The sequence below is a fragment of the Patella vulgata genome, chromosome 6 (assembly GCF_932274485.2).
Source record: "Patella vulgata chromosome 6, xgPatVulg1.2, whole genome shotgun sequence".
NCBI classification, from domain to species: domain Eukaryota; kingdom Metazoa; phylum Mollusca; class Gastropoda; family Patellidae; genus Patella; species Patella vulgata.
The window spans coordinates 9,288,122-9,306,677 of NC_065884.2; the positions used below are offsets into that span (position 1 = coordinate 9,288,122).

The 18,556-nt window shown below is 34.8% G+C and overlaps 1 protein-coding gene across 1 annotated transcript in view; it reads right to left on the minus strand.

The window, feature by feature from the left end:
• Window positions 1-8,526, minus strand: part of LOC126824927 (beta-1,3-galactosyl-O-glycosyl-glycoprotein beta-1,6-N-acetylglucosaminyltransferase 3-like) — a 33,544-nt gene extending 25,018 nt beyond the window's left edge. Inside the window, exons 1-2 of the mRNA XM_050554381.2 lie at window positions 8,508-8,526; window positions 2,409-4,062 (exon numbers count right to left, since the gene is read on the minus strand). Coding sequence (XP_050410338.1) covers window positions 2,409-3,705 — 1,297 coding nt within the window. The 5' untranslated portion in view covers window positions 3,706-4,062; window positions 8,508-8,526. The remainder of the gene's footprint in view (window positions 1-2,408; window positions 4,063-8,507) is intronic.
• Between the last annotated feature and the right edge of the window lie 10,030 nt (window positions 8,527-18,556).

Here is an 18,556-nt window from a genome sequence, read left to right on the forward strand (position 1 = left end):
GGCGACCAGAACTAAAACCAAACTGTTTAAATTTTCGTTTAAATGCTTATATTACTGTTATTTCTTTTAGATTAACATCTATGTTGTTCCATAATTTTGATGTAGATGGAAAGTAAGAATCTTGATGAACGAACTGATAGTTTATTAATTTCAAGGCTAAAATTGTCCCTATTCCTAAATTGATAAAGTGTTCTGTCTGATACAGTTGGCGGAAGTATTTCTGTTAGAAAATTAGGAGCAAGCTTATTCTTAATTTTGTAATAAAACAATAATCGTTTGTATTTTTTTTTTCTCTGTTCCAATAGTTTCCAACCTGTTTCCTTGTATAAATTACTAGTACTACAATAGGATGGAAGTCCGGTTACTATTCTTGCTGCCTCTATTTGGACTTTTTCGAGTCTATCAGAATTTAATTTTCCACAAATGTTCCAGACTTCTGAAGAATATTCTAAAATTGGTCGTATAAAGCTAATATAAATCCTTTCTAGGTATTCCCTATTTAATTTATATTCTAATTTTCTCAGTACATTCTATTGCTCAGATTCTCTTTCTATAAGAATATATATATATATGCTTGGTCCATTTAAGTCATTACTTAATACAATACCTAAATGTTTGTGAAATTGTACCGGTTCAATAAAAATTTGATCAAACAGAATACTGAAGTTTGTATAAAGCTAAGACAGTGTTTAAGGTCATGAGACGGAGAAGTCTGTTGATTATCAACGATTTCAGATAATTACTGCCAGAGTTGTGGTCCTTGATTACTTCAAAACATCTAGCAGATGCTCTACAGGTCAAAGTGATCATTCGATCATTTTGTTGTGGATAGTAGCTATTTGTAATGACAAATATTGAATCTTATTTCGTGTTTTTAATTTTGAATATAATTTAAAATATTAAGTTAAAGATTTAGTGACTTTGCTTTGAAATTAACTGAGATGGGGTTTAACGTCCTACTTTTCTGCTTCAACTGAGCTAATGAAGATGGGAATTCACCACAGCGTGTGCATGTGAGTAATTTTTCCCATCGCCTAGTTGCAACAGGAACTGCGACTCGTCGCTGAACCAAACTGTTCTCCAGCGTTGGTGCAGTGTGGCCATACCCTGTCTGTCTGAATCCACTGAAGTCGGATTTGACGGTGTCGTCGTATTTCAAAACAACAGCTCGTAATATGGTTTCACGTAGGGGTCTATGGACAGTGTGGTCAGAGATCCTACGCCGTCCAGGAATTGCTGCTACAGTAGAGGTCGCGGTTGTGAACCGTTTCCGCAAATAACGTAACCGGATGTGACGATCGAGGGCAGGTGGGGTCACTCTTGTTTGGCCTGAGCTTGGGTGTTCACGTGTTGAACTTAGCTGTCGGTACCCATCCCAAAGGCGAGAAATGGTATTCTGGGACACGTTCAGGAGTCTGGCTATATCTGTCTGGTATTCACCTGCTTGTAACCGACCGATAGCATTGTTGCGTTGGTCTTCGTTCAGATGTGGCACCACTTGGCCCATTGAGTGTTTACATGTGCAACTGATTTTGAAACCGAAAACTCCGGGATTTTAAAGCCCTCAGATTTGGCTTGCGAAGGTGTTAAACTCACGTGTCTTGGTGCAATCAAGCGAAAACAAATTTCGGCAGCAATTAGTGACCCTACATTTAAAACCAATAATGAATTTCTTTTATCCTTACATAATGACATTAAAAACAAGTAAGATTTATGGAAACAACGTTCAAATAAAAAAATTGATAAAAAATGGGCTGTGCGTTTCTTTATTTGAAGAGTATATATTGTCATTTTTTCTAATATTTATGTTTCATGTATTTTTTAATAACCTGTAATCCTGCTTGTATATTATTCCATGGTTGCACTTTTTATGTACAAGTTTCATTTTATATTTGTTTTTTAAAATCAGGAGAAGATTCTATATCAATTATAAATTTTAGAATAGTGCACATTTCGTTGTTTAGGTCTCTGAATGTTAGATGCCTCACAAACCATTTGAAATGTGACTTTAAACCTTGTGTATATGTTGTAAAAGTCTATTGTAGTCCATTTGCTTGTTGCGCTGTTCATTTTCCAAAAGTATTTCAATTAAGTGCATAATTAAAAATCTTATTAGTGCTTTGTTTGATGGTTATTGCAGGGGGGGGGGGTATTGTGAACATGTCTATTATATTCTCAGTTCTTGTTTTAGGACAATCTGTCTTAAAATTAAAATTACATATAGCTATGTTGTATTTTGCGCTAACCATTCTGCCCTCCCCGCCCGCCCGCCATTTGGGATACAGTGTCCAGTGGTGCTGCCAGGGACCATTCATAAAGCCATTCCAAAGGCTAAAGTCATATATTTAATCAGGACCGTTGGGGCGATGCTTGACGAGCGCAATCTGGTCCGCAAGGAACTAACTTACCTTTATATCCTCCAGGAGTATTTAGGAAGGGGTTATGATACAGATCATTGAGACTGGCCCAGTAATGTTCATCAGGACTGTAGGTATCTCCACACCATTTTAAAAATCGTCTGGCTATTTTATTGTTCATAGAAAACTCCACGAATTCTCGACTGAATATATTATACGCTTGTCCTTTTACGATTGTCAGATTAAATGGCGGCGGGGCAAGAAATTCTCGTCCTCTCTGTATGTGGTTATTTACAATGATGTATTTATAGTGATATCGATGTTTCACTCGTTTTGCGAAAACTTCGTGGATATCATTAGCACCATGAAATAATTTCAGTGTTTGGACCATCTCAATGTTAGATTTCAACGGCATCTCGGAAGCCGCGAAATTCAGCAAGTAACGCCATTTTTCTTTTCGTTGTAACAGATCCGTCATGCAGTTTACATCCGCTTGCAGTCTTTTAATTGAGGCATATACTATCGATTCTAATTTTGACGCCACGAACACATTTGAAAAACATTTTGTGATCGACCTTACGGCATTTTTAAAATCTTCACTTGATTTGTCGTCCACGTGTATGCAGTAGACATTTTGTCGCGTGTACAATAAACGAACCATTCGTTCAAGCTGCTCGATATTATCGTAGGTCAAAATTGAAAAAGCCAGCGGAAATTCCATTTCCTCTTTTGAAGAAGGCTTTTCGATAAAGCCCCGTTTCGATTTATATTGGTCACAATTCTTTGTTATAGTTGGAAACACTTTTAAATCCAGATAAAAATCACGATCAAAACTTGCAGAAAATTTTCTGGCCTGTGCGAGGGATCGCGAATTATTCATTAAAAGTCCCGAGCAAATTCCACTTTGTCGATATTTCATTGTACTTTTATGATATAACTCTAACAAAGTTGCATTGAATGAAACGTCATCATATGCCTTATGAGAAGAATAATTAGAGTTTGTTCTTTCACTTTCTGGTGTCCCAGGGTGCATCATTGCCACCATTTCATTATCAAGTCCGTTACTTTCGATTTTGTCTGTGTTGTTTATTCTCACTTTTTCACTTTTAGAAACTTGTGATTGCTTTTGTAATATAACTTCATCTAAGGAATTTTCAAAATTGTCCACGTTTGACTCTTTTTCCGGATTTATAGCCTTAATCCTAGGAGCTTTATTATCAATTCCGATAATATTTAATCCATCGTTGTTATGGTAAATATGAATGGTTTGGGGCAAACTGTTCAGATATAAAACCCACGCCAGTGTAATCAAATACGCTACAAACAGAACTCGCACATAACGATACATATTGTGTAGGAATAATAATCAGTTTCAAATAATAATATCTGGGGACGATTTTACGAAGTTTTTAATAAAGTTAATAAATCCACCTCTAAGGTATCCGCTTCTTAAAAATAAACATCTGTTTTATCTTGTTGGTTGTTTTCTTTTTAATTTCAGTGTAGGTGACATCCAGAAAGGTTAATTGGAATTAATTAAAACGAATTCATATCCTTGGTTTGTGTGAATCATTTGAATGAGCCGATTGTTGGTAGGCTACCCAGATAATACCACGGGGCAATCATCACAATGTATCTATTAAATGCAATTTCTTGAGACAGTATGTAACAAGTCTCGGTAATTGTCGTACATTATGAGATACTTCTGTAAAAAAAAAAAATGAGTTAATCTTCTAATAAAATCCCAATATATATGTATAGGTTATATTTGCCGGAATTTTAAAAAAAAGTACCATCAATAATTTTAGTTAATCCAAATCCTAGTCTGTCTATTCCATTGTCAATGATTACTATTAAACTGTAGAGCCGAACAGAAGAACGTTAAACCCCATTTCATTTCATTATTAAATCTAATATTCATATAACCTTTAGGCCATTGTTCTTTCAGCGAACCATAACCTAATATACACCTTGTAGGCCTACTATCCATATTATTTGAAATGTTTTGTATTGACTGATATTTGTCCTATATCCTTTACGTCTTTTGATATTTTAACTTCACAGTAAAATAAGAATATTTTGAAGGACATGGCTATATGTCGTATTAAAGCCATCGTTTGTCATTGTCAAATCACCATTCGTATTCATGTCCTCGACGTTAACCACACAAAGAATGGATCGAGGTATAGGATAACTTTGTTCGGTGTATAATAGTTATATTATGTTACACTCAGGTTTACCGGTTATTTCTTTTATAGATTTTGGTATGGATATCTGATTAGATATTAAATTTCGTCGGATTAACATTTGAACTGAGGAAAACATACCATTAAAGACCACGTAAGATCAGAAATCTAAATTTCATGCACGTATAGCCCATGGTTACTATATCAACTTTACGGCAAGTTCACACCAATCTGATTAAAATTAAGTCCGCTGTTAACGTTAAAGTATCCGACACGCCAAAACGCTTTTCAATTTTTCAATTACGACCTTAATCCGGTTGATTGGTTGGTGACGTCACAGGCACTACACATAGGATATACATTATCTATACAATATCTCACTGTCTGTACAATATAGCACTATCAATACACACGGCAAGTTGACAAGCGTTTGTAAATAAAGCTTGACTTCAGGATGAAGTCTTAAAGAGTTTCGATTCCCGAGTTGTACGTGACAAGGAGTAGGGTCGCATGTCCAACCTCGTGGGTTTTCTCCGGGTCCCCCGGTTTCCTCCCACTGCTAAAGACCCCTACGCGCAAGCGAATTATGGAAATAAAGTAAAACCATAGCTTAGTCCCGAAATGACTTAGTTTGTGTCGAGTGGACGTTAGATCCCATATTCTCTCTCTTATCTCACTTTTATGAAGCAAATAAATTGGTTTATCTTTTATTTACAAGAATATGAATTGAATTACCTTTGTTTCAAAGAAAATAAATTGAAGTATCCTTTTTTAAAAAAAAAAGAATTGATTAATTCTGTAAACAAGAAAATAAATGGAAGTGATTTTATATCAAGTAACAGAGTACTATAACAGTTGCCTGGTCAACCTGCTGAATTTATTCCAGGTCCCCCGGTTCACTCCTCATTGCTTCAGCCTCATATGGGCAAGCGAATTATTAAAATAAAGTTGAACCATGTGTTAGTCCTAGCATAACCTGGTTTTTGTTGAGTGAACGTTAACTTCACCTCTCTCTCTCTCTCCCCTCTCCCCCTCTCCCCCTATACTGGGCTAATGAAGACGGGCATACGCCATACAGTGTGCTATGAGGGAAATTTTGTCCGGGCAGCGGCACTATCGCCTACTTTTGTATCGAATTCCAACTGCCAAGGGATCTTTTACGTGCATTCCAATGTTTACACGGGACCTCGGTTTTTCGTCTCATCCGAAGGACTACAAATCATTCAAACATGCAACAAACCACCAGGTAATAACGATCGTAATGTTGAATTTTACAGAAAGTACTGGTCAATTGTAAGGATCCATGTACCAAATTCGTTCAATTGTGACTTCGAAAATGGAACCTTGATAATAAAACTAATTTCAAAATCCGAAAAATAAACAAACAAAAAAAACAACAACCTCAACTGACTAATAGGAGACCTAATCTGCCTATTAGCAATTGCAGGTCATTCTTTTGGACTCAAATGTTATATAAATAATTAATTATATATTTATGCACATGACATCAACTCTCTTGGCCATCGCGCTGGTCGCGATTTTTAATGGATTGAAACACGGTGGTTATTTATTAATTTGATTTAAAATTGGATAATCGAGACTTTGTTTATTATAATTTTATTACTTTTGAAATATATATTTATTTTTAAACTATTATACATATATTTTGTATAATACTATTCATACCTATCTTCGAGCAAATACTGTACATATATATATATATATATATATATATATATATATATATATATAACGTGGGCATTAAGCGGACCATAAACACACATATATAGTCATTAAGCAGACCGATGGATCAGGCAGACAAAAACCGGCCTGCCTAATATTTTAACTGATGAATTTTACATGCTAAAAAGTGAGAAATCACATTTCTGTAGTTGGAATAGATTTTAGTTGCCTCTCACAGTAATTTTGGGTATCTGGATTTAAAGAAAGAAAATTAATAAAATTTAATTTTTACTCTTAAGTTTTGACCTGCGTATATTTATTTATCTATTATTATGGGTATTAGGCAGACAGGCTTTAACCCTAAACAGTTTTCTAAAAACATATGAATGTCTATATTTTATTTTTTCATTCAGGAAACATTGCTTTTAATTTTGATAACAAATTTGTTTCGTATTTTTTATTAATTTCGAAAATAATATTTTGTCATATTGTTACTGTCAAAATTCTCGTTTCGACGTGAGAGGTCATTAATATTGAAACATTCACGGGTATATGACGTCAACATCTCGATGACGTCAATGTTTCGATGACGTAAACGGCAGGTGTCAACCAAAGCCGTGTATAGATCATAGACATACTAATAATATAGACTGATAACGTCATCAGATCAGTGACGCCACGGTCCGCCATATTGGACTACCCCTCGATGACGTTTGCGTCATTGATTTCATTATAACAGGTCTTGTTTATTAATCAAATAGTTGTGATGTTTCGTCCATATTCCTGTTATTTTAATAAATATTTCTAAAAATGAAATACTTAGGTTTTTTCTTTTTATTTCAATTATATTTTGGATTTGGATTTTGGGGTGTTAAAATAGCTCAGTCATTCTATATAAGCGCATAAAATCTGTTTCACGATAATTCCGTTTTTTTTTCTTATTTTCTCGTTGTTTACTTTTTATAGATTATTTTCGTTGTAGAACTATATATTTTTAAAATAAATTCGCGCATTGTTACTTACTGAGATGATCGCGGTAGTAGTATACTTAACCACACAGTAATCAGTATACGCCTGGCTCAATGTTTTCTGGGACGCTCATTGTTTTTAGAATTATATGTACAGGTATCTCTCTCTCTCTCTCTCTCTCTCAAAAAAAAATAAATTAATAATTAATAAAAAAAAACACAATAGCCTGGGGTTGGAGAGCTCACGGCCCTCGGACTAACCGAGTCCGCCAGGTATTACATGATAAAATTTTCATTGACAATCCTATAAAAGGCCCGTTTTTGATGTACGCGTTTTCGCCGGTTAAATAATAGACGTCCCATTACATTTGTATGAAGCCCGTTTTCCATGTACTCGTTTTAGCAGCGTAATTGAAATGGCCCCATTACATTTGCATTAGACTAATGCCCACAGAGAAAATGGATCTAAGACCGACCTTTTCGCCGGCAAAAACGCGTATACATGGTAATATAAACCAGTCTAACACTGATAAAGCCACCAAGGCAGCAACCAATATTAGATTTTTCATTGTGACTGTAAATGATAAAATCTGAAATATTTCGAATATATAATATTATTGATCAAAAGACAAATAGAAGAAGTGTTGCATGAAAACTATAAACTTTATGATAATCTCTATGCTACTCTTTCTTGATAATCGCTAAAGATCGATGTATTTTAAAAAAAACAACAAGTACGATCGTACTATTAAAGATACATTATGGGAGATAAGATAAAGAGCTGACAGTTCTCACTATAATAGTTACACACTAGACAATGTAAGGGGAATTTGCTGAAAATTTCAGTCAAATTGATCCACTCTGAACCGAGAATTTAGCGATTGAATATCCAGTTAATATCGCAGTTGAGTTAATTAATGGCTAATTAATAATTTAGATAACATTTAAGGCTTAACTAAAGACCTGCAATAGGCAGATTTAGCTCTTGCATAACGTATGTTTAACCAGGAACTGACCATGCTTGTGGGGTCTTTAACGAAGGCTGGCACAGCTTTAACGTCATAAGTTTATTCGGAGGATAAAATTCAAAAATCGGATTCCTTAAAACGATGCAGAATTGTTTAGAGAACCAGCATGCCTATGTTCATGTCAATTGGACTTGAATTGACGGAGCCTTGGGCTTGTTCGAAGAGCGTCACCCTAAGAACAAGAAGAAGAAGACCAAGATGAGTTGCGATAAGCGATCAGTTCATGGTTCAATAAAACGTATATTTAAGATAGGTATGCTTTATAATATAAGTTTCTATACTTACTCTTTCTGTTAACTGTTCTTTGGTTAACTTCGACTGAATGATTCAATTGCAGCGGATTAGGGTCTTTTTACATGAAATCTGAATTGTAAGGGCTTATTGTAAATCACTGGTCTGATACACGTACACTCCCCCTTATTCTTAAAAGAATAGGATATATTTTAGGTTCTTTTTCGAAAAAAAACGGGGGGAATACTAAAATAAACTTGGCCCTCTGTCAACTACGCGGTGCGGATACAATAAATCAATCCCTTAATAAGTCGATATGTTCCGCATAGGTCAAAGAGTGTAGAACACATATTAACGTAAAATGAGTATTAGAATTTACATTCATTGGGGGGGGGGGGTGGATGGATGAATGGTTAGCGTGCGCGCGCTGTATCATAAAGTCTGTAATTGAGTCGACTGGTGTGGTTTCGAATCCCCGGTTGTACGTGACAAGGAGTACGGTCGCCTGTCCAACCTCGTGGGTTTATTTCGGGTTGTACGGTTTCCTCCCACTGCTAAAGACCCCTACGCGCAACCGAATTATTGAAATAAAATTAAACCATATGTGAGTCCCGAAATGACCTAGTTTGTGTCGAGTGGACGTTAAACCCCTTTTCTCTCTCTTTCTCTCACATTCATATTTTAAATTTCTCTTTATTGTAATTTCGAATCAGATGACAGTAGCATTGTCCATTGAAATTTACAGTACGAGGGGTTCGATAATCGAGTCTTGGAGCCGAAAAGTACATTTAGTACCATGCGATCTTAATCCATCCAGGTTTTAATTTGTATTGCCCGATACTTTGATCTGATCAGAAATAGACGAATCAAACAGTTCATTATCTTCAGCATACAGAATTATGAAATGAAATCGAGTTTAACGTCCTAATGTTCTACTCTTATACTGGCTTAATGAAGACGGGCACCATACATAATTTATGATTTAGAACACCTCTAAGTTGCTTTGTATTCATGGTAAATAAAACAGGTCATAAACAGAACCTTGAGGAACACCACACTCTAGGGAAACACATTCTGATTTATCTGAGTTGATCTGATTTATCTGAATGCCACAGCCAGTGAAAGATCCCATTAAAGTACCGGAATAATCAGGGTTGTTAAAGGCACTATTAGAATCGTCGTGTTGATTAATCGACTGCTGGATTGTTGCGATCTTATTATGGAAAAGGGTACTGAATTTATTACGAGGGACTCAGTATCATTATTAACGATAGGGAACTTTACCACACCACGGTTGTCCATTAAAGAGAACATAAAAGAATAAAGAGCTTCAGAATTGCCAATGTTAAATGTGATCTGGTCTTTAATGTATTCGGTCTTTATAAGGCCTTGCTAGTGTTAGATGTGATCTGGTATTCGGTCTTTGAAGACTTGCCAGTGTTAAATGTGATCTGGTCGTTAATGTATTCGGTCTCTGAAACCTTGTCAGTGTAAGATGTGATCTGGTATTCGGTCTTTGAAGTCTTAAAGCGTTTATTAACATACATTTGTCAATAGATCTCTAAATGGGATTCCCGCACATGTTCCCCTCTTTCCTTCCCACATGTTTATTTAGGTAGATGGTCTCAGATTACAGTGGCGATTTAGGCGTAATTCTAACACACTTAGAGACTTTTGGGGTATTATATCCGTCGAGTTGTACAAGTAGATTAGTAAATTGGTTCAAGTCACAGGGAGTATTTTGGAGCAGTTCTGATTTTGTCAGATCTTTGTTGAAGTCTAACACAGATAATATACCTCCTTCGTTTGAAGTGCTTGAACCGTAAGCACAATGGTAAAGTTACTAAGTTATGTGCCATTCAGACGGGCCGAATGGTTAGCACCTGCGCATTGTATCATAAGGTCTGTCATTGACTGATCTGACGTGGTTTCGATTCCCCGGTTGTACGTGACAAGGAGTAGGGTCGTCTTTCCAACCTCATGGGTTTTCTCCGGGTCCTCCTGTTTACTCCCACTGCTAAAGACCCCTAAGCGCAAGCGAATTGCTGAAATAAAAAAGAACCATACGTTAGTCCCGAGTGGACGTTAAACCTCATCTCTCTCTCTCCTCCAAATAGCAGGTCCGTATAAGTAAAGTGGGGGTCACGGTAGCTAAGTGGGTGTTCGATCCCTGCATTGGCCGAGAAAGATCATCCAGATTTCCGGCGTGGTTCTCAGTTGTCAGTGATGCAGGCCGGAGGGCCTGACAAGGACAGCTGTCTCGTCGTTCGGATGGGAAGAAAAACGGAGATCCGTTGTACACATTGACGTGCACGTAAAAGATCCCTTGACAGTTTAAATTCGATATAAGAGTAGGCCGTAGTGCCGCTGTCCGGGCAAAATTTCCCTCATAGCACACTGTTTGGCAGATGTCCGTCTTCATTATCCTAGTTTGGAGCAGAACAGTAGGACGTTAAACCCCATTTCATTCCATTTCATTTCAGTAGAAGTAAAATACTTAAAGTTTTCCACTGTAAATAATGTACTCGTTTTTTTTTTGGGATGGGTCACCCGATATACCAGTGTTTTCAGTTTTTAATTTAGGCGCAGTTTCTGAGAAATATACAACTGATATTCACTACACCCAAAACCTTTGTCACGAACATTAAAATTACCAATACTGTTTTCTTTACAATTGCATATTGAGACATAAATCCGGCAAAACGACAACACACGTTAAAGGGGATTATCTCGTTTTTTTTGTTTTTGTATCGTTTTACACTAGTGACGAGTATGCAATCTTTTGTTCACAGTCAATGCGCATGACGTAATCCTGTTTAGCGTCCTTGCAGCTACAAATAATTTGTAGATAAGTATTATTCATATTTACGTGCAATTTATGGGTCACCAACTTTGGATAAGACCCTGTTTACTAATTCTAAGATGAATGAGGCATTAATAATATCGGAACATCCGGCAATGAAAAAAATTGCTTATCATAATCTTAAAATCTATTCTTGGAATTTTTATTTACCAAGATTCGGGCGGCCACGATTTGTTCACGCATGATCGTTTTATCTGTTTGCTACATTGAAATATTTTTGAAACATATTTATCTCTTTTAACTATTTTCATTTATTGAAAAAAACATCCGGATTCCTTTTTTAAATGAATATCTATTTTGAAATTGTCACTTTTTATGGCCTTCAAGTTGTTGCTCTTGAGTTTCTATTTTCGCATCAAGGTGCTTTATTTGTATAATTTATCTTACATGCATGCATAGTTAAAGGAGCGTTATTCAAGAGCAAAATCTGCCCACTGCAGGACGTTCTTGGGTCGTAAAGAGAGGGGGGAGTTGGGTTTAACGTCTACTCGACATAAAACTAGGTCATTTCGGGACTAAGATATGGTTCAGTTATATTTCAATAATTCGCTTGCGCGTAGGGGTCTATTGCAGTGGGAGGAAACCGGAGGACCCGGAGAAAACCCACGAGGTTGGACAATCCACCGTACTCCTTGTCACGTACAACCGGGGAATCGAAACCACACACGGTGACTCAATGACAGACCTTATGATACAACGCACATGCGCTAGCCATTCGGCCATCCAACTCCCCTTCCTTCTTTGGGTATTTAATGTTTTATATTTAATTGGACATTTATCAACTTACTAATAGTATAATAAATTCTCGACAACATCGGAGCTGCAGATTTTTAAACAGATTTAAATACGATTTGCGGTAAATAATTTAATTTAAAAGTGGATAAACAAAGACTTATTATCGTAACAACGGAAGCAATCGTGGCTACACTGTTTAATAATGGACGATAACTGAAGTAATTTTACTGACATTTTCAGCATATTCCCTTTTCATTATCTATTTTTTAAACTATTAAAGCGAGAACTGCCAGTCCTTTATCCTAATCTTATATATATATAATGCATGTTTAAATACAGTTATGTGCATATTATCCTTATATTGCACAATTTCATTATATTGAGCCGTATAATAGTAACATTTACAAGTAACAAAATCTATGCTGCATTATAATCTTTACACGACGATACATGAATATACATTTACATATGATTTATCATGAATAAAAGTGATTTATTGTAAATGATACAAATTTATCTTCTTTGATTGGCTTTTAGTAATTTATTAAATACACATGACAGTGAATGTGCAAAATTATTTGATATACTTGATGAATAATTTGAAATTTATTGCCTTTGTTTTTATTTCACCGGAACTGATGAACAACATGTCATCTCACTAGTATACACATTAACTGCGAATGTTCTCTGATCAAATATCATTCTGTAACGTACTTGTCAGTGGGCATATGTATTTTTTGTTATATTCTTGCGAATACTGTATAGACTCCGGTTCTTATATATTTCTTCGACTTGTTTGTTTTGGTTCAAAAGAAATATCCTATTGCAATGTAAACAAGATGTAATTGCCAACTATCATTTGAAGCTGTAAACCTGATTAAAGACAAAGTTCCCGTTGGAATCATTTAATACTTGTTCATTTGGGAAAATGGAATAGTCGTGATAGTTTCAATGCCGTCCTTATTCGTAAACTGTCCTTTAATTAAAGATACATTATGTAAGATGTAGATAAAGAGCTGACCATTCTTGCTTTAATAGCTCAAAAATAGATAATGTAAAATGAAAATATTGAAAATTTCATTCAAATCACTTCCTTCTGAGCCAAGTAGTCATTCTTGCTATAATAGCTCAAAAATATATAATGTAAAATTAAAAACATTGAAACTTTCATTCAAATTACTTCATTCGGAGTCATGTTTTATTGTTTGTAGTTTTGACAAGATGTCTGCATAGTGCATATCCAGGGTAAGGCATAATCGAGACTTAACCTCGCTTTCCCATTTTTAAATTACATTTTTAAATGGCGAACCATTTTAATCTAATTAAAATCTCGAGTATCCGATGTCATCGAGAGTTGATTATGGTCTGGATAAGTTAATTAATGGCTAATTAATAGTTTATATAACATTCCAGGCCTAAAGAAAGGGTGTGTTCCTACTATGCCGGCAAACTGTTAATCCTTTAATTGATCTTAAAACTATACTCCGTTTAGGTTTAACCTCAACCTCACTTTCCCCACATTTGATTGTTTTGATAAAGGATTAGGAGGTTACTGGACTGTGGATGTAGGACTATAGTCTGTTCTAATTAATTCTCACTCTAATTATTGTTACTGGTGAACACTTCCCACTATCAGTAGATTGGGCAAATTAGTGAAATCAGTTTATTAATAAATTTACATTGTGAGTTGTTTTGATGTAATAATTAATTTGAAATAAAAACAAATAAACTACTGATATTTAATCACAGCTTATCAGTTGATATATATAGCTCCTCTGAATCGCAAATGGTCATTCCAAAATGGCGAACGCTCTGGTTAACTTTAAATACATTGCTAATACTAAAGGTGGTCAGAATTTAGTACTGCCGCCTTGATGAGAGAATCGTAGAAGAGAAGAATTTATTAATAACTGGTGCCAAGACCCCCATTGAATACCTCAACACTGTTATGAATTTTGTTGGACTGTGAATTGTCATGTTTACCAACCTGTTTATAAATATTTATACTATAAAAATGTGTTTATTTATTTAGTTAATATGTATTTATTTATTTATTTAGTTAATATATGCATATATAATTATTTATTTATTTAATATATGCATATATAATTATTTATTTAGTTAATATATGCATATATAATTATTTATTATATATTTGTACTTTTTATATATCAAACTGTTTATAAATATTTATACTATAAAAAATGTATTTATTTATTATAATAATAATAATTTATTTATTAAAGTGTCACAAATCATTCTATGCAACTAAAACATAATATTATGTTTAAAAAAACAAACAGATAAAATTAAAATGATTTCCGGCCATAATTGACCTACGAGACACGACTACATAAAACATTTTTAATTCTTTTAGTTCAATAAAATATACTTTTCACTTAAAAACTCAAACTCGACGCATATTATATTGTAACATTTTGTTTATTTGGATTATACAAAAGTTTTCAGAGACTGCCTTCGTTTCATCATCTTAACCGAGTAATTTCCCAGGCTTTGTTGAATCGAGTCATTATAAACTTGAATCTTTGATCAAGACTCATTTCATTGAAAGTATGATCTAATTTATTGATTTCCGATATTAGATCATATCTAATGTCGCTATATGTCGGGCAAACTAAAAGAGCGTGTTTTTCATTTTCTATTACATTTAAGTTATAGAAAACACAAACTAAAAGAGCGTGTTTTTCATTTTCTATTACATTTAAGTTACAGAAAACACATTTTCTGTCGCTTAACGGTAATGGGGGTCTGGAATACCTGCCGATTTCGATGACTATGGGGATAGAACCGCAGCTATAAAAATGTGTTTATTTATTTAGTGAATATGTATTTATTTATTTATTTAGTTAATATATGCATATATAATTATTTATTTAGTTAATATATGCATATATAATTCTTTATTTAGTTAAAATGTATTTATATATTTATTTAGTTAATATATGCATATATAATTATTTATTATATATTTGTACTTATTATATATCAAACTGTTTATAAATATTTATACTATAAAACATGTATTTATTTATTTATTTACTATGTTGAAGTGTCACAAACCTGTTACAGACTATACTTTAAAATCCCTTAAACCCCCTTTGTTGGTTAATTAGTCATGGCCGGGTAGACTTAGACTCTAAACAATAGATGTGGAGAAAGTGAGGCGTCCCCGTTTAAGTCACTGAAGAACTGTTCACTCGTGTTCAGCGTTAAAGAGCTCTTAATCCCTCTTAATAAAATTTATTAACTAACTAATTAATGACATTTTTGAACATCCATTAGAAATGTTCAACAAAAATATAGCACTTGAGTGTAAATCAGTATGGAACAAATTTTTCCTATTTAGTGGGGCTGTAAAATGATGTTATTGGGCATTTTATAAATAATATAATGCTATTTAATAAAAGTTAAATGTTAAATTGTAATACATTTTTATATGTGTAAATTTTTTAATGTTATTTAATAAATGTTAAATTTGTTAAAATCAATACATTTTTATATGTGTAAATTATTTTTAAAATGTTATTTAATAAAAGTTAAATTTGTTAAAATCAATACAGTTTTATTCTGAAAAAAAGATATGTACTATAGTTTAGTATAGGCAGATTTATATATACGATAAGTTATGTATAACGTATGGTGTATCGAGAGAGAGAGAGAGAGAGAGAGAGAGAGAAATGGGGTTTAACGTCCACTCGACACAAACTAGGTCATTTCGGGACTGACATATGGTTTAATTTTATTTACATAATTCGCTTGCGCGTAGGGGTCTTTAGCAGTGGGAGGAAACCGGAGGACCCGGAGAAAACCCACGATGTTGGACAGGCGACCCTACTCCTTGTCACGTACAACCGGGGATTCGAAACCACGCCAGTCGACTCAATGACATACTTTATGATACAGGGCGCGCACGCTAACCATTCAGCCATCCAACCCCCCCATGGTGTATCGAACCACCTGCATTTCACATAATGCATTGTAATATACGTCTAGTAAAAATTCAAACACGAAAATGAAATGAGCTAATGGAGAAGGGCATACGCCATAAAGTGTGATATGAGTGAAATTTTGCTCGGGCAGCGGCACTATGACCTACCCTTATATCGAATTCCAATTGTCTACGGATCTTTTACGTGTACACGGGACCTCGGTTCTTTCGCCCCATCCAAACGACTAGACAGCTATCCTTGTCAGGCCCTCCTTCCTGCACCACTGACAAGGGAAAACCACGTCGGAAAATCCCGAAATGCAGGGATCGCACACGCGATCTCCAGACTAGCAAGCCAGCGCCTTACCCACTTAACCACCGTGGTATGGTACAATTGCCGCCAACGTCTTATACTAATACATATAAATCACCTAGTATAAATAAAACTTTTTAATACAGAGTTATAAAAATGATACAAAAATCCTTTAGTTTGGTTTATAAATACGAGAGAGGTAAATGGGGTTTAACATCCACTCGACACAAACTAGGTCATTTCGTGAGTGTTATTTACTACGTTATTTTATGTAATTTTGACTTTTAAGTTTAAATCAACATATAGCAAAAATATATAGAGTCATATGTTTTAACAAAATGGTTTCTAACTTGCGGTATTCTTGGAAAGGGACTATAGTTCCTTCATCGTTCGACTTCCGCCGCTTCTAGACACAATGATCGCTACGCCACTTCAATCAATGGTCGGATTCACAACGATGTGACTTAATGAGCCCCAAATATTAACTTTTTCCCCCGACAAATTAAATTCTAGAACATTTTTTTTATGTATTAGAAAAATTTAGTGTAAATGGGTATTAAAATGAGAAAAAAAGCACCATTCTGCCAGAACCAGTAACGTCTTAGGTAAACAATGCACACGCCATTGAGCCAATGATTAACGCTGCGTGATGTGACGTCACGTTTTGAAGACAGTCCTCTTTTGCAAAGATATTAGAAGACATTCGTATCCTCTGTGAAACAAATTCACTATTGGCCTCTTAGAGTCACCGTCACCGAGTAAAAATACGAACAATACGGGTTAACGTTTAGAAACCAAAAAATCCCGTATTACAGGAGCTAAATCTATACTAATATTTGTGACTGTTCGTCTGTTTGTCTGTCTGTTCGGGGTTGGCGGCTACACTAGGTCTGCCCCGAGTCTGAAATTTGGGGTATAGGGGTAGCTCGGACCGGGGAGTAACATAGGCCAGGTGACGTTAGTCTACCATTTCCGGTTTCGGGGTTATGACCCCCAAGCGAAGCCGGGCATTCTTTTGTCGTTAATATTTGGGACTTAGAAATTGACACAAATGGGTTGCAACGCATATAATAATGTAAGCTAATTGTATATAAACTGATTTACATTCAATTGTTTCCGTTTTGACTCTAATTTCAAATCAGTTATGTCCAGCGAAATACGGCATGAATCTCAACCAAATGTTAATTTCTATTAAAGTCTATTGCGCATGCTCTCATGGAGTCACCGTTTGACATGAGATGTGGAATATGTCTAGCCTCGTTCTTTCTGGTCACTTGTTACTAATGACGTCGAAACGCAATATGGTACACGATTCGTGTACCAATGGTAAAATGTTTATTTTGTCTTAAATATTGGATATCAGAAAATTACCTCTTCCCGGTAAGATCACAACATCATTGTTGATTTGAATTGACAAATAATTCGTGTTTTTAACGTGCAAGACTTTGTATGATATTGAGTTAGAGACTTAGCTAGCTACTTTAAGCAAGTAAGTACCAACATATATGCATATTTTAAAACTATCGAAATAATTTAGTTACCGAATCATTGCCGTATTGAGGTGCACAAGTTTTTTCCGTGGCTGTTCCTGATGATGGAAGATGTATATATACTTTCGTAAAAAGTAATATGGTTTGTTACGATAAATTTCTTTGAATTCAGTGATATCGGGGGTGTTTAATTTGATCAATTAGATATTAAAATGTATATGGGGGGGATAATTCTCGGTTAAGTTGCAGGATAAATTGATTGACAAGGATGGCGATATTTAGAGCGTTTATAACAAAAGGTTGGACGGAGGTGACGACAATATACACGTAGGCCCACGCTTACGTCAAATGTGGAAGTTATAGAAGACACCTTATAAACGATGGTATTGATTTATTCCCCAGGGCATATAGCTGTTCATTATTATACCAATTTAATAAACTATACATATATTACTCAATTTAATTATGCAACGTTAGGATATGTATTCTCTCAACGTTTTCGAACGAATTCAGGTTTTTTAGATGGGCGAACTCAAATTCACACTTTGAGTGTATATTTCATGGGAATGGTTATGCATCTTGCAGTGTTACTTAACGTTTTCCTTTATGAAAAATATAGCGGATAGTTGCAAAGCGGATAGTTGACTTTTAAAGGTGTGATTTTCCTTATAACTGGTAATTGGATATATGCATCCCTTTGCACAGAAATAGCTTGCTATATGAATGCCATTATAATCACTCTTATAAAAGGTA